General features: G+C 41.3%; 2 protein-coding genes across 6 annotated transcripts in view; one reads left to right on the forward strand and one right to left on the reverse strand.

The window, feature by feature from the left end:
• Window positions 1–11,879, forward strand: part of LOC105470323 (glycogen synthase kinase 3 beta) — a 264,548-nt gene extending 252,669 nt beyond the window's left edge. For all 4 annotated transcript variants that reach the window (XM_071092370.1, XM_071092371.1, XM_011722183.2 and 1 more), the window contains one exon: window positions 11,703–11,879. In XM_071092370.1, the coding sequence (XP_070948471.1) occupies window positions 11,703–11,770 (68 nt within the window). In that variant the 3' untranslated portion in view covers window positions 11,771–11,879. The remainder of the gene's footprint in view (window positions 1–11,702) is intronic.
• Window positions 11,880–14,643: 2,764 nt separating this feature from the next.
• Window positions 14,644–24,971, reverse strand: part of LOC105470331 (nuclear receptor subfamily 1 group I member 2) — a 40,326-nt gene continuing 29,998 nt past the window's right edge. For both annotated transcript variants that reach the window (XM_011722194.3, XM_011722195.3), the window contains exons 6-9: window positions 23,243–23,385; window positions 22,925–23,041; window positions 22,529–22,634; window positions 14,644–21,321 (exon numbers count right to left, since the gene is read on the reverse strand). In XM_011722194.3, the coding sequence (XP_011720496.1) occupies window positions 21,177–21,321; window positions 22,529–22,634; window positions 22,925–23,041; window positions 23,243–23,385 (511 nt within the window). In that variant the 3' untranslated portion in view covers window positions 14,644–21,176. The remainder of the gene's footprint in view (window positions 21,322–22,528; window positions 22,635–22,924; window positions 23,042–23,242; window positions 23,386–24,971) is intronic.

Genomic DNA, 24,971 nt, shown 5'->3' on the forward strand with positions numbered 1-24,971 from the left:
TTAGGGATTTTAACTTCAGGATAAATATTTTGGAAAGAAAAAGGCTACCATGTACAGACAGAGGAATCTCATAATATATATAATAATAAATTATATAATAAAAATTCTGTATTAATATATAACAAAAAGGAGAGCCAATGTAACCTGAATGGTCAACAGTAGGAAATTGTTTTAATACATTACGAAATCTCCGTTTTTATGCAGCCATAAAAAACAATTTTCCTGAAGCTTATGGACATTCGTGGAAATCCTCATCCTAATTTATGTAGAGAAAATTTTAAAATCTCATGAACCTTGTTGGTTACTATTGTCAAAATGTTTATTTTCATGTGGATAGGGACTAGACAGAAATATACAAAACTGTAAACTGTTGTGCTAAATTAGTGGGTATGGATGTTGACTTTTTTTTCCGAAAAAATATTCTTTATAAGTTGTTTTTAAAATGCTTTAGTATCTAGAGGCATTATTGTTAATCATGGCTCGGATTGACATGAGAATCTCTTGAAAATTACGCATACTACTCTCAATTCTTAAAGTATAATTTATTTGGTGTGTGTGTGGGGTTTTTTTGTTTGTTTGTTTGTTTGTTTTGAGACAGTCTTACTCTGTCTCCCAGACTGGAGTACAGTGGCGTGATCTCAGCTCACTGCAACCTCTAACTCCTGGGTTCAAGTGATTCTCATGCCTCAGCCTCCCAAGTAGCTGGGATTACAGGTGCGCACCACCATACCTGGCTAATTTTTTGTAATTTTAGTACAGACAGGGTTTCACTTTGTTGGCCAGGCTGGTCTCGAACTCCTGGCATCAAGTAATCTGCCTGCCTTGGCCTCCCAAAGTGCTGGGATTACAGGAGTGAGCCACTGTGGCCAGCCAAAATTCATAGTATAATTTCTTATGTTGACTGAAAAAATATATATATTTTATATATATAAATAACATATAATATATATATGAATGGTCAACATAGGAAATGTTCAACATTTATATATATAAAATATATAATATATATTATATGTGTCTTATTTTCTTTGTATGCCCAGTCAACTCATTCACTCCATTTAGGAGACCATGCATCTGGAACATCTAAAGTAATAAATCTCAAGACATTACTGTTTTCTTAATCAAATACAAACTGTTTTAGAGATCATCTGCTCAGATGAGTTGAATGTGAGATGTTGTAGGGAATTTCAACTAGAGCAGTTTTCTGTGTTTATCTCTTTGGTATATTGGTCATCTGCATAAAATTTCTTTCAATGCAGTGGTTCTGCTGTTAAAAACCACTGATTTCAGTCCACCCCTCATTATCTACCGAGAAGTGGTCATCTATCCCATGGTTATGTATATTCAGTAATAGACATTACTGCAAGAATGAACACCTTTTTATCTTTCCATCACTCTATTAGAAAAGTTTATCCTTTTTTCACCCTGAAATTTTTTTCTGTATGCCTTCTTCCAGTCAGTGATTCTACTGTGAAATTATAACAGAACCATCCAGATCCATGTAAAAGTCCTTCAAATGTTAATGATAGCTAACTTGCCCTCCATACTAATGACAGCTTTAACTCCTAATCCTGGATTTGTTCTAAAGTATTAGGGTGTTGGATTTTCTACACAATTGTATGTCATCTGTACATTTCATAAACATGTCAGTTTTTTACCTCTATCCAAGCAACTAATAAAACATATCAAAGAGGACAAGGCAGAGCCTACTAGAAATGTTTTGCCTTTATTCAAGTTACCGATAAATTAATTGGAACTGGACTGGGTTTCCTAGAAATTAGTCTTCTGGTGGTCTCTTAGTTGATTGGTCATTCCTCTTAGTGACTGGTCATTCCTCTTGTTTGCTTAACTACAGACCAACATTTAAAATACTCATTTGTATGAGGAGGTTGTAAAAAAAACACTTTGTAAAATGCTTCTTTCTTTTAAGAAAACTTTCAGCTTTTTTCCATAAAAAAAAGAAAAGTAACCATATCAAAGATGGAAATCAAACCGTTGTTTTTAAGACTTGGGGAAATTTCTAGTGCCTAAATATCTGTAAGCTGTGAGTTTCTGTAATCCATTTTAGATTTGTTTCTTGGACTATAGATTGTGAGTTTAAAGACATTTAAAATGTATACATTGCCCTTACCTTTCTTGAGGCACATTTTTTTTATTAGGATTTTTGTTACATCCTTTCAAGTTGAAAACCCTTCTAACAGAAGAGGGAATCATGATAACATTTGGATGAGGTCATTGTACGTGGTGAGCCAACTTAACTTGTCTTCATCTTGGTTTGAAAAGCTCTTGCTGTTACTTTATTTGCGTTGAGATTATTGCAATTACTTGATCAAAGTTTGTTCATACTTTTCTATTTCTTGTTAGTTGTTAGCCTCTTTTGAAGACTTTAGCACCGAATCATACCTGTTTGTTCTTCAAACTTCTAAAAATTCATCTGGCTAAAATCTGGTTCAGATTTTGCTATGGCTGGTGACCCCTTTGTCTTACAATTACAATTATTTTCACCTCAGAATTCCTGTTACCTACATACTAGCCAATTCTTTTTAGTTGGGCAGAATTAAGCACAGAATAATTTCTCTCATTGTTTGTTTCTACTGTTTTTGAGAGGTGAAATGTTAAGCAAATGGTCAGTTTATTAGATGCTTGCTTTTCTAAAATGAGAGTTACCCTCCCTCATCCTTTCCCCAAGTACTATTAATATTATACCTGGCCTTTGGGCCAGTTTTACAGTGTACATTGGGAAAGCTGTATTCATATTCTGTCTAATGTAAAAGCTGCAGTGCATGCCCTGTTGTTTTTCTTTGTAAAGTTCTTCCTGTTTTCTCTTTATCTTAACCCAAATAGATGTTAAATTTCATAAAAGTCTGCAACTTTAAAAAAAAAAAAAAGGCATTTTTGTCTATCAAGAACATAATAGTGTATAGTTATTTTAGGAAATAAAAATTACCTCTATTCTACTTTCAAAGATAATCACACATAACATTATGTTTTAGTCTGTATATGAATGGGCAGAGAGACATGCTTTTTTAAAAAATGGGCTTAGGCTATTTAGAGGGTGAAGGTATATGACTATAGTATTCAGCCAATATCCTAAGGCTATACCATAATTAACTTACTATTCTTGGACATTTGGTTTGTGTTGAAGATGGGGTTTTTTGTTTTTGTTGTTCTGAAAAATGCTTTGAAGATATCTTTGCATAAAGCTGTACTTATTCTTCTAAATTTTTAGAAGTAGAGTCAAAAAGTATAAAGAATTTTAAAGTTTAATGTCAAATTGCTTTCCGAAAGCTTGTCCCGCTGTCAGTTCATACTCCCCACTGTCAATACAGGTACTTTTCTATTTCCCCATTGCCCCATTTCCTCGTAGAGTGGGAGTAGGGGAAGTACAGTGTGCATGTGTGCACATACACATTTTTAGGTGTTACCAACTTGATAGCCAATTAATATGTGCATCTCTTTTAGGTACAATGCTGCATCCGTTTCCTCCTGTGGGCTCTGCATCTGAAATACAGACTTCCATTTTGAACTATACCATTTTGACAAATTCACTGACACCGAGATTATATCTACCCCATGTTAGAGTTTCAGGTTCACTTTGTGAGTTTGTATATAGATACCTAAAATCAAACCAGCTTAGTCATTATTCTCACCAGAGCAGTCCTAGACATCACTTCTAGAAGTTCTCGCTTTCTGTGCAAAACATGTTCTCTCCTATCAAGTCAAAAATTTTATTTGGGTTTTTCCCCCCCTCTAAAAGTAATTTAAAATCTGGATTAAGTTGGAATCCCCTATCAGACATTTTTCCGTGTATCCCTGAAGTGTTCCTCAGTTCCTTGCCTAAAGTCACCTACTTTTATTTATATGTCCCTTTTTTTTTCTTTATTCCTAAATTAAGCATTTTAACTTAAAGGAACGGTGAAAATGTTACCTGTGTGTCCCCATGATCTTCAGTTTTCTGCCCTGAGCAGCCAAACTTCTTAAATAAAATGTGCCCTGCCCCAGACCTCACAGGGAACTGAGACCTCTCAGCTGCCAGCAGATCAAATATAAACAGTCTTATTGACAGGTCTTCTAGGTATCCTGGTGGATGGGTTGACTCACAGGCATCCAAATTTTACTTCTATTTTTATAATCACTGAAGTCTACCTTAGTGTTCTGTGCCTTATCTTTTCCTTACAGGTGTACTTTGATTTCATGAGTGTAAATTATAATTTCAAATTAAATATAAGTTTAGGGTATACTTTGATTCTCTGTAATTATCTTGTTTGTTCATGTGCCAGTTAATAACACTAACATCTAAGACATAGTTTTACAGTAGAAGCATTTCCACTTGGAACAGCTTGAGTAGGAACATCCTGAGTTAGGTACACAGTATAAATAATATCTCCCAGGCTGTTAATTTTATCTTCTAGAGAGATTGACCTGTCATAAGACATTTTTAACTATTATAGAAAGAGGACACCTGATAAATAGAAACACATAAAATGTGCTTGGAAGAGATTGTTGTTGGGCAAGAGCATAGTAAAGGAAATAAGGGAATAAAAATATACCTGGCCGGGTGCAGTGACTCGCACCTGTAATCCCAGCACTTTGGGAGGTCGAGGCAGTCAGATCACTTGAGGCCAGGAGTTTGGACCAGCCTGGCCAACATGGCGAAACCCCATCTCTACTAAAAATACAAAAAAAAAAGAAATTAGCCAGGCGTGGTGTGTGCCTGTAATCCCAGCTACTTGCGAGGCCAGGAGAACCCCTTGAACCCAGGAGGCAGAGGTTGCAGTGAGCTGAGATTGCGCCACTGCACTCCAGCCTGGGTGACAGAGTGAGACCCTGTCTCCAAAAAAATAAAAAACCTAATGTTTCCAAGTGTACTTATAAAGTGCATGTAAAACACAAAAAGACTCATTTGATATATCTAAAATATGTTATTTTACTAATATGCCAGCAATAGAAATAATAAAATATTTAATAATTTTGTAGCTTTTGGAGAACTTGAAATGTGTTGAGAACAAATAAGGAACTGAATTTTAATCTTTAATGTCAGTTACTTTAAATTTAAATAAATCGCCTTATGTAGTTAGCAACTACTCTATTAGAGAATATAAATAGAACATTTCTGTGAATGCTGCTGGGCCAGATAGTGAGCATTTCAATAAATTAGAAGAATTAAATTTTTATGGACACACAGATCTAGAATACTGATTCATGGTGGCAGAGCCTTTGGAATCCTGTCTCCTATGTTTATTTTCTCTCTTCTCCTCCCAACCCATTTCCTTGTTTTTACTCTCTTTTCATTTAAATCCTTTGGCAGTAGGTGTAAGTGGAGACCTTCCATTCACTCTCCTTCCTGCTCCTCATTTGGACCTTTGATCAACCACATTTGGGACAGGGAGCATGGACAGGACCATTTGTGGGCAGGGGGTAGGGGGATGCAGACAGCAAGGAATCAAGGCAAGAACTTCTGTGTTTATGACTTGAGCATTTGAGTGGGGCCGTTTCCTCAGTATTGAGACAGTTGATCCATTAATCCATGACTCCATTATCTAACAACTCTTACAGATCTCTTGAGAATCTTAAAAAAAAAAAAAAAAACAAAAAAAACTGTAGATCCTGTCCTATAAAAAGAGATGTATGTATACCAGATATGGAATTTTACATACGAAAATTTACTCCAGGACAAAAATCACAGCCTTATGGACTCTTTTGGGAACCTGATACTTAAGGGTTCTACCCTTGGCTTCACTGTGGGATTGCCTAAGTTGTGTTTTACGTCTTATGTCACACAGAATAAAATTGGTTTTAATACATGTGCCAATTTGCTTTGCAGTATCTGGTACAAAGCCATAGAGCCATGAATTTTTCAGAAAATAATTGATTCCTGAGAAAACAATTCTGGAAAAAAGACTTAAATCTAATATAATCTTTTTTTTGTCTTGTACAGTTTCTTAGAAGCACACCTAATTATGTAGGGAGACTTTGTCAGTGATTCCCTCATTGGCTTGTGAATGCAAACCCTAAATGTCATTTAAGTTCTTTGACATATGTATTTGTTACCTATTTCTGCATATTAGTTTACCCCCCAACATTTAGCTATTTAAAACAAGAGTAAACGTTTATTGTCTCACATAGTTTCTGTGGGTCAGGGATTTAGAAGCAGCCTAGCTAGGTGGTTCTGGGTCAGAGTCTCGTGACATAGTCAGAACATTAGCTAGGGATGCAGTCATCCGACGACTTGCCTGGGGGCAGAGGCTGTACTTCCACAGTGGCTGTCATTCATGTGATTATCAAATGTGTGCTGGCTGTATGCAGGAGGCCTCAGTCACTCAGTAACTGGCCCTCTCCATAGTGCTACTTAAGTATCTCACATCATGGCAGCTGGCTTCCCCTAGACTAAGTAATCCAAGAAAGAAGGCAATGTGGAAGCCACAGTGTCTTTTATGTCCTAGCCTTGGAAGTCACACACCGTTGTTTCTGGAATATCCTATTAGTTACACAGGTCAGTCCTATTCAGTGTGGGAATGGACTGCATTAGGCATGGATACCAAGAGGCATGAATCATTGGGGTCATCTTGGAAAGTAGCTACCACAGTGTGTAAGGATGATTTTGTACCTTCCTTTCCTTCCCCACAAAGCTGATTGTTCTGTCTGTTTCCTCTTAAGTCCATCCTTGGTTTGGGGGAGTTTTTTTTGTTACTTGTTTGTTTTTCCATAGTAGCATTAGACAGGTGATAATGGGGGTTGGTTTATAGGAAGCTTCAAAGTCAGTGAAATGTTAGCTCTGTAGTTGTTTCCAGAGCACTTATTTCTCTGTACACCCCATACTGAAAACAAAGTAACTGTGCTGTTAAATTTTCTTATCACAAACTCACTCTTCTCTTTTAATGTCACGTCTCTTACAGATAATAGAAATGTGCCTGTAGAAATCACAGTGATTTTATTGAGGTTAGTTCTAAATGAAAGTCACCTTAATCTCTTTTCTTCTTTTGCTAGGAAATCTTTTCTGCTGCCCCCTAATGCCCATAATATGGATCATTCTCCTTCCTTGTGCTCTGTGTTCCACTCCCCTGCTTATTAGCTACATGGTCTTGGGCACATTCCTTAATCTATTTGTGCTTCCTTTCTCCTATTTGCAAAATGAGGTAACAGTTGTACCTATTTCTCAGGGTTGCTGTGTGAGCTAAATGACATGACTACAAAATACTTAGTGTGGTGTCTGGCATATTGGTCAGCAGTATGCTGTCGTTAGTATTTACTTTATTGATGTTGGTTATTGCAGTCACACTAGATTATACATATATGTGTTTTTAGATGTCCCTTTTACCTTCCCATCTATTGAACAATTGCTGTATGCCAGATACTATGCTAAGCACTTCATAGGCCTAATTTCCTAGGTAGGTAGTATCACTACCATTTACCAGTGAGGAAAGGAGAGAGAGATTAAATAATGTGTTCCAAAATCACACAGCTATTAAGTTGTACAAGTAGGCTTCATACTCAATAAATGTTTATAGAGTTGGTTTAGTTTTAAGAAAGATATATCAGTGTGAAGTTCAGAAGAGCATCTCTGGTGGAAAACAAGAGACTGTAGAGTTGGTTAATGATCTATAGTCAGATCATTTATAATGAAAATGATCTTAGCCTCTCTTTTAAACCATAATGCCATTTAGCATCACTTTACCAGTGCATATGTAATGGAAGGGAATGTAAGGAGAAGCAAATGAACTTTATTGTTTTTATGTTATGGAGTCACTATTTAAATGTTTGAGAAGAAAAGTTACAGAAATTACACTAAATCCAATGACAATTTATCAAAATTTTAAATGAATAAACATTTTTAATAGAAAACTCATTAATTCAGATTCCATTGTGTAAAAATAAATTTACAGAATGATGGTGGGAACAAAATAAGCATGTGCCAAAATTCGTTTCTTATTTCTAAAAAGATGTTAATCTGTGTTATCTTGTTTCCTGATTGTTCTTGAATTAGTTTCTTCCTAGCCACCAAGAGGTCAGCTCCGCCTACTTTTCTTGGCCAAGGGGCCAATCCATCTTTATGATGGGATTGTAGAGATTATGAGATGTAACTTTATTCAGTCAGTAATTGGGTGGTCTTTTAAGCCTACTATTGAGTATTGAATTTATAGAACTTTGCCTTTTTTGTTTTACTTTTTCCCTCTCTGTACTTTGTCTTCCTCTGAAAAAGAGAACTCTGTTCTTCTCAGCAGGACATGTGTGATTTGATTTTAAGTGGAGCTCATTGCATCAGGCGCAAGTTTTTTTGAAGAATGTCTATAGGACTGTGACTTTTGATATCAAGGATATTTATAATCAAAATAATTAGCCATTAAAATTATGTTCACTAAGTGATTTGAAAATAACTGAAGAGAAAAATATGAGGTAATTACAGATCTGAAGAGCATGGGTGTCCATCAAATTTTATTCAGAAAGTGAATTTGTTTCTGGTTTTATGCTCACTTAAAAGGCTTGTGCTAGGCCGGGCTCGGTGGCTCAAGCCTGTAATCCCAGCACTTTGGGAGGCCGAGACGGGCGGATCACGAGGTCAGGAGATCGAGACTATCCTGGCTAACACGGTGAAACCCCGTCTCTACTAAAAAATACAAAAAACTAGCCGGGCGAGGTGGCGGGCGCCTGTGGTCCCAGCTACTCGGGAGGCTGAGGCAGGAGAATGGCGTAAACCCGGGAGGCGGAGCTTGCAGTGAGCTGAGATCTGGCCACTGCACTCCAGCCTGGGCGACACAGCCAGACTCAGTCTGAAAAAAAAAATAAATAAATAAAAATAAAAATAATAAAATAAAAATAAAATAAAAAAAGGCTTGTGCTTTTTACTGTGATCATGCAAGCAGTCACTGAATGTATCCAAGAAAGAGGAGACTGGTTTTGGCAGTGTCACAAGCTCACAGACTGTAGTCAGTGAAAGGACATCTGCACATTGGTGCCAAATAGGATTTTGCTAAAGAGCCCATTAACATAAATGGGCTGGTGGCCATGGAGATGAGGTAAAACTGAAGTCAGCCCTGGCTGATGTCAGCCAGTGTAGTTAATGGGTGCCGTGGCCAGAGCTGCTCTCCATGTTGGCATGGGTGCTGATGTAGTGGTCAAACAGATAGATAAATTTCTGATGATCAGTGCCTTTCTTAAGTCCTGGGGAAGACCAGAATGACAGTTCTACCTGTTATCTTCCCATACTGAAAATGAGAAGGAAATGCTGTTTGATGATGGTCATGCATAGGTTCTGAGTGTCATCAGAGCATGTGACACGCTGCAATAAGCATGGGTTTGTGGTGTTCCAGGTTTTCTCTGGATTTTTTTTTTAATGCAGCCTGTGCCTGAATCATGAAAATGAACATTTTTATCTGAGAAAGGCTTGGAGGAATCTGTGGTCTAGACAGGAATTGATGTTAGGTTATTGATGCGCAGAATGTGGATGATCATTGAGGGTAAAACTTCCTTTAAACAGGGCAAACCTAAGGAAGGTCAGGAGGTACGAATGAAGTGTTAGCATAGTTCCTCAGTGATTATTAGAAAAGGTGGTCATCCTGGCTTTGGAGAGTCGGTTCTATGTCATGTACCCTTTCCTGCCACCTGTTCATTTGCCATACCGATAAATTAATATGACCCCATGCCATGGGCTATATGAACCTCATGTGTGGATTCCGATGCCATAATATCTTCACTTGTGTACATGATAACGAGATTAGAAGCAGCTTTAGCTATTTTGAAGGAAACTAAATGAATTAAACCTAATCATTCACATTAAGAGATATTCGCATTCCTTCCCCAAAGGCTGTGCTAAATGTATATAAGGGCAGATTATCAGGAAATTAGGAAGTATAATTTTTATAGATTGGCTTTAGAAATGAGAAACTGAACAGCTAATCCATCATAGAGTTCCCTATGTGTCCTTGGGTCTTTTGTGTCTCCCTCTAATTCAGAAATTCAAAGTAGAAAGATCCAGGACCAAATGTTAACATTCAACCATGACATTGGTTATTCTGCTCACCATAGCACATGGTAGATCCACAAATCCCATCAGTCCTAGAGAGACAAAAAACTTCTGAGTCTGCCTTTTGGTGTCACCAACCTTGATGGCATTGTGGCTTCTAGAGAGATGGCTTTTCAAAGTTGCCCATCCCAGTCAAGCCACTTCTCTTGCTCAGGGCTTAGTGTGAAATCTTCTGGGAAAAAATTTGGCTAGCAGTACTTTCCCAGTCATTAGTGAGATGACAAGGATGCAGCTTGATAGCCACTAAAACAGCAGTCTACTAAACCAATTTGGACACAGTTAGATGCCCACTTAAATGTTAATGGATGCTGTGAAATAATAATGGACCTTAAAAGGGGGAAGGAGACCATGGTTGTAGAGTTGTACGTATTTCTAAAAGATTAGGGCAAAGTAAGCTCTAAGTAAGTTCTAAGTCAGGATTTGACTACAAGATGCTTTCCTTTTTTTAATTTTTAATTTTTGTGGGGACATAGTAGGTGTATATATTTATGGGTTACCTGAGATATTTTGATATAGACATGCAATGTGTGATAATCATATCAGGATAAATGGGATATTCATCACCTCAAGCATTTATCCTTTATGTTTCAAACCAGTCATACCTTTAGTTATTTTTAAATGTACAGTTAATTTTTTTTTTTCTTTTTACTATAGTCACCCTGTTTTGCTAGCAAATACTAGGTCTTACTCATTATTTCTTTTTTTTTTTGTACCCATTAACCATCCCCACTTCCCCCACCCTCGCTACCCTTCCCAGCCTGTGGTAATCATCCTTCTCTCTATCTCCATGAGTTCAATGTTTTAAATTTTAGCTCCTACAAATCAGCGAGAACATGCAAAGTTTGTCTTTCTCTGTCTGGCTTGTTTCGCTTCAGATAATGACTTCCAGTTCCATCCATGTTGTTGCAAATGGCAGGATCTCATTCTTTTTCTTTTTTCTTTTCTTTTCTTTTTTTTTTTAGACAGTATCTTACTGTGTCACCCAGGTGGTCTTGGCTCACTTGCATCCTCAATCTCTTTGAGTCAAGCAGCCCTCCCACTCAGCCTCCCATCATTCTCTCTTACAGCTACATATTACTCCATTGTGTGTATATACCACATTTTCTTTTATCCATTCATCTGTTGATACAAGATGCTTTATTAAATTGACTGAGTGAATTGGTACTGCACTTGCTGTTTCTTTTTTGCTGGTTGTCTATCTTCCATCTCTATGAATAATGAAGAAGGACTGTTCTGCCTATGAACACTGACCCACGTTACTTTCATTGCCTCCACCCATTTACTCACTTAAGCAGATGTAACGTGGTTCAGAATTTTTAGCAAGTTTTCCCAGCTGTGCACTGTTCATTTATTTTCAAGTGAGCTAGACTCCAGCTGAGTGTTCATATACAGCTGATCCCAGCTGTAGCAAGAGCTTTGACTGAAACGGTCTCTGGCTCCCTGAGTCTGTAACTTATTCAAAGACACTGTTTTCCCTGTACCAGGACCATGGTGAGGCATGAACTTAAATCCAATAAAAGAGAAATTCAGAGTTCATAGTGTTGGCCTTATTTAAAACAACCTTCCAAATAACAGCTTGGAAGGCCATACAATTCACAGCCTGCAGTTGGAACAGTGTACTTGTTCTCTTTTGCTGTTGTAGCATTGCTCATGCTCTCTTTTGGGACTTTTTGACTTGCAGATGCTAATACTGGAGACCGTGGACAGACCAATAATGCTGCTTCCGCATCAGCTTCCAACTCCACCTGAACGGTCCCGAGCAGCCAGCTGCACAGGAAAAACCACCAGTTACTTGAGTGTCACTCAGCAACACTGGTCACGTTTGGAAAGAATATTAAAAAGAGAAAAAAAACCTGTTCATTTTAGTGTTCAATTTTTTTATTATTATTGTTGTTCTTATTTAACCTTGTAAAATATCTATAAATACAAACCAATTTCATTGTATTCTCACTTTGAGGGAGATCCAGGGGGTGGGAGGGGTTGTGGGGAGGGGGAAAGCGGAGCACTAGAACACACAATCTCTCTCCCACGACAATCTTTTTTTATTACAAGTCTGCTGTTGTATACTTTAAAAACAGGAGTCCTGCCTCATGCCCCTTCCACAAAAGAAGAAAACTTTGTTCTGTGCTGATGGGTTTTTTTTGAACTTTGTTTTCTTTTAAAGTCTAGTGCCAGACTTTGGTATAGTGCACAGCTTGAAATTGGTTGGGAGCTTAGCAGGTATAACTCAACGGGGACTTAAATGTCACTTGTAAAATTAATCCATATCTTCGGGTATTTATAGACTTGCCTTTGGCATGTTGGTGGCAGGTGTGGCAGACAAAGAAATGTGTATCATTCGTAACCCAGGGAGGTCAGTAAAGTTTGGAACTCTACAGGGAAGATTCTTAGTAGATTTGTTAAGGTTTTGTTTTGCTCTCAGTCAGCGCTAGTGATGTAGAGGCTTGTACAGGAGGCTGCCAGAGGGGAAGCAGCAAGCAAGACTCAGGCACACATGCTCTACAGGTGGCTCTTTGTTTGCCTGACCAAAGTTCTTTGCAAATCTTAGCACAGTTTCAAACTAGTGACCTGGGAGGAGACGGAAGGGGTGTTGAGCAGGCTGAAGCTAGCTGCTGAGGTCAAAGACTGACGAGCCCAGAGGAAGGGGACAGGCCAGGAATACATCTCACCACTGTGAATAAGTTTGTCCAGATTTTTTTCTAAAATTACTTCCCTTGGAAAGATACACTTGAGAGGACATTGTAGTTAAATAATGTGAACTGTAACAGTCGTCTACTGGTTTATTTTTCATATTTTTTAATTGAAAATTGAGCTTGCAGAAATAGCCACATTCTACACATAGTTCTAATTTTAAATCCAAATCTAGAATCTGTATTTGTTTTTTAACCTCATGCTTTTTACATTTATTTATTGATGCATGTCAGATGGTAGGAATATTAAAAACTATACATCAGAATGATAGTCACTTATACCTGCTGACTTTATAGGAAAGTGATGATATAAATGTGTGTATATACATTATATATACATATATTCAATACTGCCTTTTTTTTTTGTCTACAGTATCAAAATTGACTGATTGAAGCATGAGAAGAATGTTTCCCTCACACCCAGTTAAGAGTTTTTGTGTCTGTTTTCTTTGTGTATCAGTAAATGGTGTAAGAATCAGTCTCTCTTTTTGAAGAAAAAGCAATATTCCTTGGAATGCAAGGAGGATTGAAGGACTATGTTTGCCGTGAGGAAATAGATTTTCATGACTAGTTTGTTTTATACTTTTAAGGTTGGCATCTATGTGGGCCTTATATACTCTAAAATGAACTTTAGTCACCTTGGTGCTTATGGGCCATTACTTGACCTAGAATCTTTAAGGCACAATCAGTTGTACTTCACATTTAAAGATCACTTGAGTGATGGCCGCCTTTCCCTCCTACCTGCTCCTTCCCCACATGCCTTCCAAGGTTAGCTGGTAACTGTAGGGCTGCAGAGCTGAGCCCTTGCTTGTGTGTAACTTGCCCTCACCCTCATTGCCACCTTAGGTCATGTTATGGGTCTTGTCCTCCAGAGGGTTCGGAAATGGAGTCTGTTGGCAGCCCTCCTGCAGGCCCTAGCACCCTGTCCTGCTCCTTAACTGTGTGTGTGACTCTCCAAGAGAGTTGTCCTGCCTGCTGAAGTGAACCAGTACCCAGAAAGACAACTGTGAGCCATCTTGGTTTTCACTGGCTGTTTAGCTGAGGTCTTGGGCCACAAAAGGAGTTTCACAAACCTCTGGATATATCAGAGTTCATGAGAAAGGAAACATGCTCAGTCAAACCAAATCAAACAAATTGAATTTTATGTTTTATAAAGTGCTTCTGAAAGCTAAGATTTGAAAGAAGCCTGAAATCAGAGTATTTGGTAGCATAACTCCTTAAAGGTAATGGCTTTGATAGACCATTTTCAGACAGAATTTATAAAGAATCTGAAAAGGCAGGTCTGTGATAGAGAAATGGACCTGCGTTCAGATCCAACTGCCCAGCAAGCGTTTGGATACAGACATTGCTCTGGACGTGGTATACTTGCCAGAGTCCACAAAAATCAGTGCTTATTTTAGGAAACAGGTTGCCCCCCACAACTGGGGTAAAAGAAGAGAGAAAAGTCACGCTTTTCTCTCATTTCATTGTGTGTGCGTGTGCGCATGCGTGCGTGCGTGCGTGCGTGTGTGTGTGGGCTGAGATGTGTGATTTTTCTTTCTCAAGGATCATGGTGGGATCACAGAACTCTTTTATACAAGTGAGATCCAGGTCTCTGAATATCTTTTTGTATATAATAATAATAATAATAAAAAGCTCCTCACCAAATTCAAGCTTGTACATTATATTTTCTTTCTATGTTTTTAAATTTAAGTTTTATTGTTTTGTATGTAAATATGTGGACCCAGGAACTGTTATTAATGAGCAAAAAGTTACTGTTCAGGGCAGTGATTCTGTTTAATAATCAGACAAAATGTAGACGAGCTTTTTAAAGCCATATAGTTTTAACTCTGTACAGTAGGTACCGGCCTGTATTATTGTAACAATAACTCTAGCAATGTATAGTGTATCTATATAGTTTGGAGTGCCTTCGCTTCCATGTGTTTGTTTTGGTTTTTTTTTTAATTTGTTCCTTTTTAAATTTTAATTGGTTTCCTGTATCCATGTCTCCCTGTCCACCCCCTTTCCCTTTGAAATAATAACTCACTCATAACAGTATCTTTGCCCCTTCCACAGTTAAGTTTCAGTGATACCATACTCAGGAGTGGGAAGAGGAAACCATATTCGTAATCTCATTTCGTTCAAGCCCTGCCTTTGTTTTTGTTCTGAATGTCTGTTTCCTCCTCAGTAGCAGTGACCGGTTTCATTTCATACTTAGTCCATTCAGGGACTTAGTGTAGCACCAGGGAGCCCTAGAGCTGGAGGATATCGAATAGACTAGATTTTGCTCGTCTCTTCCACAAGCCCTAACCATGGGTCTTAAAAACAGCAGATTCTGGGAGCCTTCCATGCTCGCTCTCTCTCCTCTTTTATCTACTTCCCTCCCAAATGAGAGAGAGAGAGAATTGGTTTTTTATAAATTGAAGTTTCTTAATAGTATCAGGTTTTGATACGTCAGTGGTCTAAAATGCTATAGTGCAATTACTAGCAGTTACTGCACGGAGTGCCACCGTGCCAATAGAGGACTGTTGTTTTAACAAGGGAACTCCTAGCCCATTTCCTCCCTCCCGCCATCTCTACCCTTGTTCAATGAAATATCATTTTAATTTCTTTCTAAAAAATCAGTTTAATTCTTACTGTGTGCCCAACACGAAGGCCTTTTTTGAAAGAAAAATAGAGTGTTTTGCCTCAAAGTACTCCATATAAAATGTCTTGAATAGAAGAAAAAACTACCAAACCAAAGGTTACTATTTTTGAAACATCGTGTATTCATTCCAGCAAGGCAGAAGACTGCACCTTCTTTCCAGTGACATGCTGCGTCATTTTTTTTTAAGTCCTCTTAATTTTTAGACACACATTTTTGGTTTATGTTTTAACAAAGTATGCCTAACCAGTCATCTTGTCTGCACCAATGCAAAGGTTTCTGAGAGGACTATTATATTCTCTATCCCTGTGGATATAAAGACACTGGCATTTCATCTATTTTTCCCTTCCTTTTTAAAGGATTTAACTTTGGAATCTTCCAAAGGAAGTTTGGCCAATGCCAGATCCCCAGACATTTGGGGGGTTTTCTTTGTTTTCAACTGAAATTATATCTGATTCCTACTGTTCATGTTAGTGATCATCTAATCACAGAGCCAAACACTTTCCTCCCCTGTATAGAAAAGTAGGTATGCTTTACAATAAAATCTGTCTTTTCTGGTGGAAACCTGAGCCACTGAAAATAAAAGAGACAACTAGAAGCACAGTAGAGTCCCAGACTGAGATCTACCTTTGAGAGGCTTTGAAAGTAATCCCTGGGGTTTGGATTATTTTCACAAGGGTTATGCCGTTTTATTCAAGTTTGTTGCTCCGTTTTGCACCTCCACAATAAAAGCAAAATGACAACCAGTACATAAGGGGTTAGCTTGACAAAGTAGACTTCCTTGTGTTAATTTTAAAGTTTTTTTTCCTTACTATATCTGTCTACAGGCAGATACAGATAGATGTATGAAAATCTGCTTGCCTGTAAAATTTGCATTTATAAATGTGTTGCCGATGGATCACTTGGGCCTGTACACATACCAATTAGCGTGACCACTTCCATCTTAAAAACAAACCTAAAAAACAAAATTTATTATATATATATATATATATATAAAGGACTGTGGGTTGTATACAAACTATTGCAAACACTTGTGCAAATCTGTCTTGATATAAAGGAAAAGCAAAATCTGTATAACATTATTACTACTTGAATGCCTCTGTGACTGATTTTTTTTTTCATTTTAAATATAAACTTTTTTGTGAAAAGTATGCTCAATGTTTTTTTTTCCCTTTCCCCATTCCCTTGTAAATACATTTTGTTCTATGTGACTTGGTTTGGAAATAGTTAACTGGTACTGTAATTTGCATTAAATAAAAAGTAGGTTAGCCTGGAAATGAAATTAAAATTCACAAGTGTGTGGTCTTTATTTCAGTACCCAACCCTCGTTCTTCACCCTACTATTTTGCCACTGCAATATGTAGTCACATCACCATTTCTGTTCCTCTAATTAGGGAAACATTAATCTTTGTTATGAAAAACAAGATATGAATACCACTTCTTGTTCTTTCCAATGATTTTATTCCATTGTGTAGCCCCAAGAGGTGCAGCTTCCATCTTGGAAACCTTTGGATTTGACGTAGAGGAAGCTTTGCAGACACTGCTTAGAAAAGAAAGAAAACAACTCTGAAAGGGACAGTTTTTAAACGTGTATAAGCTGCTGTCTTTGATTACTGTGTTCATGATTTGGTGTGGCTGTATTTTCTTTTAACTTTCATCCTATTAGTAATGGTCTTTGGGAGTCTCTGTAAAATATATGGACACCACAAACAGTGGGGCTGTACCTCCCAGGTAACCAACACATGTTGTGTTTGAGTCTGCTCATTTCCAATACTGGATGATGTATGTAAACATGTTATGTCTCTTAGTGCAAAAAGAAACATCATTTTTTTAGGGCTGGCTCACTCTGTCAGGCCTAATCTAAAGGCTAGATGTAAGGTCATGTGACTGCTGCTTCAATAAAAACAAATTTATATTCGATAAAGTGTGGTCCTCTTATTTATTTACTGTGGTGTTGGGGTTGGCTAATTCCACTAACATTTGTAAAACAGTTAAACACATTTAACCAGTAGAGGCGGATTGGACAGTAGAGGAGGACTGGATTAGTGAGAAAAGATGTTACTTGTTCAATGGGCCTCCTGCTGGCACTGAAGTGCATTTGGGTGTCTGTCTTGTATAGGTTCTGGGATTGAGTTAAACATTGTGTTAGTGTCCTGCAAGACCCTTTCAATTTAGAATCCTGGAAGACTGCCTTTTTCGTTTTTAAGTCTTTCCAAGAAGTACTGACCACAAACAGTCCTTTGGGATCCTATTTCAGGAGAGCAGTGATGGTGGATGTAATTTTGTTTTTGTTATGTTTTGTTTTGAGACAGAGTCTTTCTCTGTTGCCTAGGCTGGAGTGCAGTGGCACGACCTCGACTCACTGCAACCTCCGCCTCCCTAGTTCAAGTGATTCTCCTACCTCGGCCTCCCTAGTAGCTGAGACTACAGGCACACACCACCATGCCCAGATAATTTTTGCATTTTTGGTAGAGACAGGGTTTCACTTTGTTGGCCAGGCTGGTCTTGAACTCCTGACCTCAAGTGATCTGCCTGCCTCAGCCTCCCAAAGTGCTGGGGTTACAGGCATGAGCCACCATGCCCAGCCGGTAGATGTCATTTTGAAATGTGTTCTAGGAAGGTAGTGAGGAAAGGAGAGATCAGGTTTTAGATCCCTGTCGTTGAGAAGTTTGTGAAAGGAAGTGAACAAAAGTGTTGGGAGGGTCACACATTTCTCAAGTGTAGGTATATTTCACTCATCACCACCATCAGATTTAGGAGAGCTGAGGGACATAAAGGGAAAGCTACCAGGAAAAACCAAGCTGCCGTGGAAGATGGCATAATGAGGCCCACAAGTTAGGAGTTAGGAAGGGATGGATAATCATATGTATGTTTCTCCTTACATCCTCTTTCTCCAGAAAGGAGTGGCCACTCTGGCCCTCCCCACAGATTTGTCATCAATATCAAGACTTAATTAGACAAAGTTCAGGGCCAGGTAGAGAGAGGCTGTTGAGTGGCCCTGACTAATGAGGGGGCAGATGGTATGCAGTAGCTTGCTTTGGTCTTTTGTCCTGAGCTTTGGAGACTGACTCCATCCTCTCCTCACTGACCTAGAAAAAAAAAGTGGTCACAGGGATGCCTAAAAACTGATGCTTCGTTCTGCGTACTCAAAAGTTCAGGGAAGGGAGTAAAGAAGAAACCCAAATGTTGGAGTAGGAAAGTTACAATCTGGCTCCTAGCCCCATAAACTTGTGATCCACAAAACTACTGAAAGGAAGTCCCCTGTGTGAACTCCTCAGTGCATCTAACATTGAATCTTTCCTTACTCTTGAAATACGCTTAGTTTTTATAATCTATATAAATCTATATATCAGTTCAGTGTTTGGGGAACTGCCCTGGAGTTTTTAAATCAAGACTGGGAGATGGAAATTTGTCCTCCATTCCATTTTAACCTCGCCTTACCCTGTCCTACAGCTAACAACAGTTTCAGGCTCTTGAACAAATAGCACTCGAATTGTTTCAGTAAGGAAAGGGAGATGCATATGATTTATGAATACACTGGAATGAAATCTATGTTTCCAAATTAGAAATTTGTATTTCTAATTACAAATGGATTCATAATTAAACAAAATTCCTGGGAGCAAAAGCTGTATTCACTGAGTTTGGAAAGAGAAGCTCTTTTTTCCCCTCAGTATCTTTTCTAAAAATAAGTGCGCCCTATATCTCCTTAATGCAGAAAAGTCTGGTAAAGTCAGAGGGATGACAGAATGTGTTTACTTGCTTTGATTTATATTACTGATGATTTACCATGTCCTCAAAGTTTGGCCTGCTTCTTGTAAAATGTCAAAAGCTAAGTAATTATCTGTTCTTTAGAATTCAGTTACTGTGAAGTTTCATTTGAATGGAATATTAGACGTTTAAAATTAACTCAATTCCTACTTTTTTTTTTTTTTTTTTTTTGAGACAGAGTCTTGCTCTGTCACCCAGGCTGGAGTGCAGTGGCATGGTCTCGGCTCACTGCAACCTCCACCTCTCTTGTTCAAGCGATTCTCCTGCCACGGCCTCCCAAGTAGCTGGAACTACACGTGCCCACCACCACGCCCAGCTAATTTTTTGTATTTTTAGTAGAAATGGGGTTTCACTGTGTTAGCCAGGATGGTCTCGATCCCTGACCTTGTGATCCGCCAGCCTTGGCCTCCCAAAGTGCTGGGATTACAGGCGTGAGCCACCATGCCTGGCCTACATTTTTAACTATGGTATGCACATATGTTAAACTTTTATACAGAATAATCATTTTATAAGTAAGCCAAGTTAAATAATTCATTTTTATGTTCTTTTGTTTTTAACAACAGTTGTATAAATTTTTTTTTATTATACTTTAAGTTCTAGGGTACATGTGCACAACGTGCAGGTTTGTTACATATGTATACATGTGCCATGTTGGTGTGCTGCACCATTTTTATGTTCTTACGCCAGAGTCTTCAGATTTATGAAGGACAATAATAAAATTAGTAGTAAAAATATGTATGTTTGTGTGTATTTCTATTTCCACACCCCCACATTATTTTCCCCAGAAAAGGGCCAAAAAAAGTTTACCCTTCTAGCCAAAAGTTCATTATTTAATTTCTCTTGCCTTGGTTTGACATTAAACCCAGGACTACATTTCCCAAAACTAGTTCTTAGGTGTGGAATGCCTTATATCAAGTGTAATTTGTGAAAATGCAAAAAAATTTTTACTCACAAGTGGCTATAAACAAGGCAGGCACTTTCATACCCTTTCGCTTTGAGAATAGATGTGTACACAGAAGTATAAGGTGCATGTAAGTGGTTCTTCTCTGGTGTGTTTAACTGATTGTCAGCGTAGCCTTGTCACAGAGCATAGCCAGCACTCCAGCCCCAGGAACAAACCCAGGCCCCATCAGATGGGGACAGACCTACCTACGCTAGATCACACACACGCACCCATAGCTGCAGTTTATGCCCTTGCTCCCACAGACTCACGTCCTCAGGAACCTTCACTTGGCTACCCGGTGCCCACCATCACAGCTCAGCATCCACACAAGGAAATTCTTTGTGCTGCTTTTGTCACTTATCGTTTCTCCTTTTGATCCAAATTGTTTGTGTTTCTGTTTGTTTTTTTTAACTATAAATTCTGTGAGCTCAGGATCTATATCTGAGTCAACGCTGTGTAAACCACAGCAGGCTACCTATTGTCGGTGCTTACAAATGTGTTCAATGCAGAGACACAGAATGATGTGGCCAGAATGAGGTCATGCCAAGCTTCTGACATTTGTGCAGGCCTACTGGCTTCGCTTCTCTCTAGAGGACTCCCACAGATACTCATGCGCCTGCCGATGAGTACAGGCCTGGAGCCCACAAAGCAGCTCGGAAGAGGAGGGGAATGAGTGGGAAGTGGGAGACAGGACTATTAGAGGTAGCAATGAAAAGACTCCAGAAGCGAACAAACGTGGTATGTGGGCATAGACCCCAGATGGCCCAGCCCTGGTCTCGCCTTCCACACCTTGACACTTTAGTGGGATCTGAGGGATTTCTCCGCAGACCACAGGGCCTTTTAAAAGGAAAGGGCAGCCTTGCCTCTCTGATGGTCCTGACCTACAGGTCAGTGTACTCTCCACATAAGGGTCCACAGCTTCACTCCCTACAGACTGAGCTGGGGGTGGGAGGCACCCATGTCCTTCCTGAGGAATGCTAGCCAGCTGTCTTCGCAGGAGTTCCCTGGGAAGACAGGCTCAGCAGGGCATTGTCGGCTCTCGGCAGCATCCATCTGTCTTGGCCCAGGAGTGGCAGCTCAGAGGGCTCTGGGTCTGGCTGCCCCTCGGAGGCGTCACCCAAGGGCAGCCACTCAGCTACCCGTGATGCCAAACAACTCCTGCATGAGGGGCGTAGCAAAGGGGTGTATGTCCTGGATGCGCAGCAGCCGCTGGGTGTGCTGGGCGTTGATGCTGCGGAGCTCGGTGAGCATAGCCATGATCTTCAGGAACAGGAACCTGCATGTCAGCCAGAGAAAAGGTTGGGGGTGCAGCCCGCCCTTTCCCTGGTCCGCAAGCCTCAGGGCTGCTCTGAGGCTGCAAAAGCATAATCTCTGGACATTTCAGGTCAGCCAAGAGGCAAGGCTTGGCTGAATTCCATAAGCTTCTCTTTCACGCTGTGGATGAGAAAGGCAGAACAGCCTGCCCAGTACTCTCCCCACTCCCACCCCATCCATGGGAGTTGTGTCTTTTTTTTTTCTTGAAAGAGACAGGATCTCGTTCTGTCACCCAGGCTAGAGTGTAGTGGCACGATCATGGTCTCACTGCAGTGACAAACTCCTGGACTCAGGAGACCTCCAGCCTCAGCCTGCTGGGTAGCTAGGACTAGAGCACATGCCACCATACCTGGCTAATTTTTTTAATTTTTTCTAGAGTTGGGGTCTGGCTATGTTGCCCAGACTGGCTTTGAACTCCTGGCTCCAAGGGATCCTCCTGTCTTGACCTCCCAAAGTGCTGGGATTATAGGTGTGAGCCACGACACCCGGCTGCGGGAGCTGCATCTTTGTACGCAGAGACCTCCATGGGAAAATCCAGATATTGCAGCTACCAGTTTGGGGGTATGGGTGTCACTGCCTTCATTCATGTCCAGGGGCCAGGACTGAGCAGAGTCGTCGTGGAGGTTAGGGGCTGCAGGCTGGAATCCCTTCCTGGAACTAGCTTTGGATCCAGTATCTGAGATGTACCATATGCCTCAGTCTCCCCACAATGGAAAAGAAAGCTGGCACTTCCAGCCTCCTGCCTCCATACAAGGAAGGGTTGAGCAAAGGATGCCAAGCCAAAAGGAAAGCTGTACAGGCTAAATAAGGATTTCAGGTTATAAGTTCACACTCTAATACTCAGTGTTGGCCTTAAACCTTCATGGCCTTGGGCTCAGTACAATCCAAGTTTGTCTCTGGGCCTGTGGGCATCAGTCTGGGCACTAGGTCACGGGAGCTATGGAGGACCAGTGAAGGTATAGAAGTCCCTTTCTGGGCCACATTTCCCCTGTTTGCTTGTGTTTTTCCTGGGAAGTGGTTAGGTAGTGCTCAAAAGTGTGAGCTTTGGACCTGGTCTGGCTGGCTCTACCTCCAGATGCCACCCTCTGGCTGTGAAGCCTTGGGCAATTTCCCTGAACCTTGGCTCCCTCACACCACCCTCACGGGTCCTCACCCCCTGCTGTGCTCACCTATGAGCAGGCTGGGGCCGATTGCATTCAATGTAGGACTTCAGAGTAATAGCGTATTGCTCCTGCAGCTGGTCCACCACGCGGTGCTGCACCACACCTGGGCGGTCTGGAGGGGAGGGGAGGGAGGTGTGGTGCAAGATCATGAGGCAAAGACAAGCTCAGTCCAGCCCAGAGTCAGGGCATTGCTCACCAACCACATTCCAGAGCTGGAGTCACCCAGGCAGGGAAGTGAGGGAAGACCAGGGCTGGGCATCACCCACTGACCCCAGGAGAAGCCAGCGACAGCCCCCATCCTGGCTGCACAGTGAATGAGGAGCAAGGCCATGGATTGGGACCTTCCCTGGGGAGGGCAGATAAGGCTGGGGGAATGTCAGGCAACCTAGGGGAGACCCTCACCTGGGGAGAAGAGGGAGATGGCCTGCATCAGCACATACTCCTCCTCGTGTAGCTGCAGCTTCTTCAGCATGTAGTGGAATTTCAGCATGGGCTCCAGCAGAAGTTGCTGGAAACCACCTGTGGATGGTAACAGGATGGAGGGGCAGCTTCTCAGCAACCTGACCAAGATCCTGTCATCCCTCACCAATATCTTGTTTTCCACCATTCCATCTTCCTGCCCTGCCATCCCAGAACCTGCATATCCTGGCGTAGCTCCCTTCCTCCCACAACTGCAGTGTTTCCCTCCCTCTGCCAGGGCAGGCAGGCTCTCTCGGGCACCTGCAGGGTCTTCCAAGCAGTAGGACAGCCGGCCACACTCCCAAGTTCCAGTCTCCGCGTTGAATACTGTGTTGAATCTCAGCTGGCACAGCTCAAAAGTGGCCCCCTTCAGTAGGGAGATCTGGTCCTCGATGGGCAGGTCCCTGGCAGCAAGGATGGGGAGGGGAGGACAGCTCCCTGGGAGGCGGCCCACAGGCCGGCCCCAGCTGCCATCCCATAATCCGGAAGTTGGGGGCGAGAGGAAGAGGGAGAATGGCTCCTTTCCCTGAGGATGACTGCGGCTGCTGTCTGGCTGCCTCTCATCTCTCCCCTCACAACCCAGCAGACAGCTCTGTCCCCCAGCATCTTCTCCTCCCCTGCTACCTCTGGGAACTCCACCCACTGAGCTTGGCATCCAGGTCCCTTACAGCCTGGCCCTATCTCCTTCAACTCCTATACAACTCCTGACCTACACCCAGTGCTTTGGCTTCTAGTCCCTGGCCGCCTCCTTTCTGCCTCAGTTTCCCCCCTTGGAATGACTGCCCCTTTAGTAGATCCTGCTAGCCCCTCAAGCCAAGCTATGTCTTTGCTCCTCTCAGAAGTCTTTCCAGAATGCAGTCTCCCCTCTCCAGAGTGCAAGTGCCGCCCTTTTGGCCTGAGCTCCAGCAGTGGGGATGTTTGCTTCCTGCGGTCAGTGTTGGGTTTAAGGTGCACACACGTATTTCTACTGTTTCCCTGCAGCCCAGATGCCTGCAGCCCCAGTCCTATCACCGGAGCACAGGCCTCACCATGGAGGTGGCTTAACAAGCCTCTGAGATTATGGTTACACGGATACCCTTCTGGTCCTGCAGGGACCACTCCCTCCCAACCTGGGAGGGACCCCCACCTCTCCAGTAAGGAGGCATTCCTTACAACAAAGAAGCGTCACAGCCTGAGAGGGAGGCTGCTTACTCTGGGTTGTGAGGAAACACTACCTCTGGCCTTGGCCTCTTTGGGAATTCCGGCCCTGAGCTACTGGCACCCATCCTTCTTTTAGATCCGTAACACTGAGCTACAAATGCCACGGAATTGATCTTGTTCTTCTGTGCCTTCCCATTGCCTGGCTTAGGACCCGGCATCGAGCTGGCTTTGGTACTTCCAAATCTACCCTCCACCATGGATTAGCTGTGACCTTGTACAAGTTTCTTATCCTCGGGGAACCTCAGTTTCTATCTGAGAATGAAGACGGCAGTGACACCTGGGTCACTGTGCTCAACATTGGTGGCCATGAGAAATAGCAAGTGGGGAGCCCTGGTGTTAAATTGTCAGTCACTGGATTTCACCAAGATCTTCCAATGTCCACATTTATAAGTAGGCTTCTCTCCCTGCCCCTTTAAGCTAATTTGCCACCATCTGAACCCCATTCCAAACCTGCTGTCAGCATCACCCCGTTAAATAAGTCATGCATGACTCCTACAGGGCCAGAGAAGCACCTCTGGGCTCCCAGACCATAACCTACCCTCAACCTGCTGAAGACACCAGGAGCTTCTGGCGGGTGTGTTTCAGCCCCGCTTGACCAGGCTTGGCAGGGCAAGGTGGCCTACCCAAGGACAGATACACCTGGCACCATCCCTAACCCTAAGATTGCAGACATACTCTGGGGCTGTGGTTCCTGCCACCCCAGGAAGTTCCCATGTCTCCCACTAACCCCAGTTGCCCCGTGGTTGTTGCCTCCATATCTAGCTCTGGGGAGACCTGACCCTTGAGTTCT

The sequence above is a fragment of the Macaca nemestrina genome, chromosome 2 (assembly GCF_043159975.1).
Source record: "Macaca nemestrina isolate mMacNem1 chromosome 2, mMacNem.hap1, whole genome shotgun sequence".
Taxonomy (NCBI): Eukaryota; Metazoa; Chordata; class Mammalia; order Primates; family Cercopithecidae; genus Macaca; species Macaca nemestrina.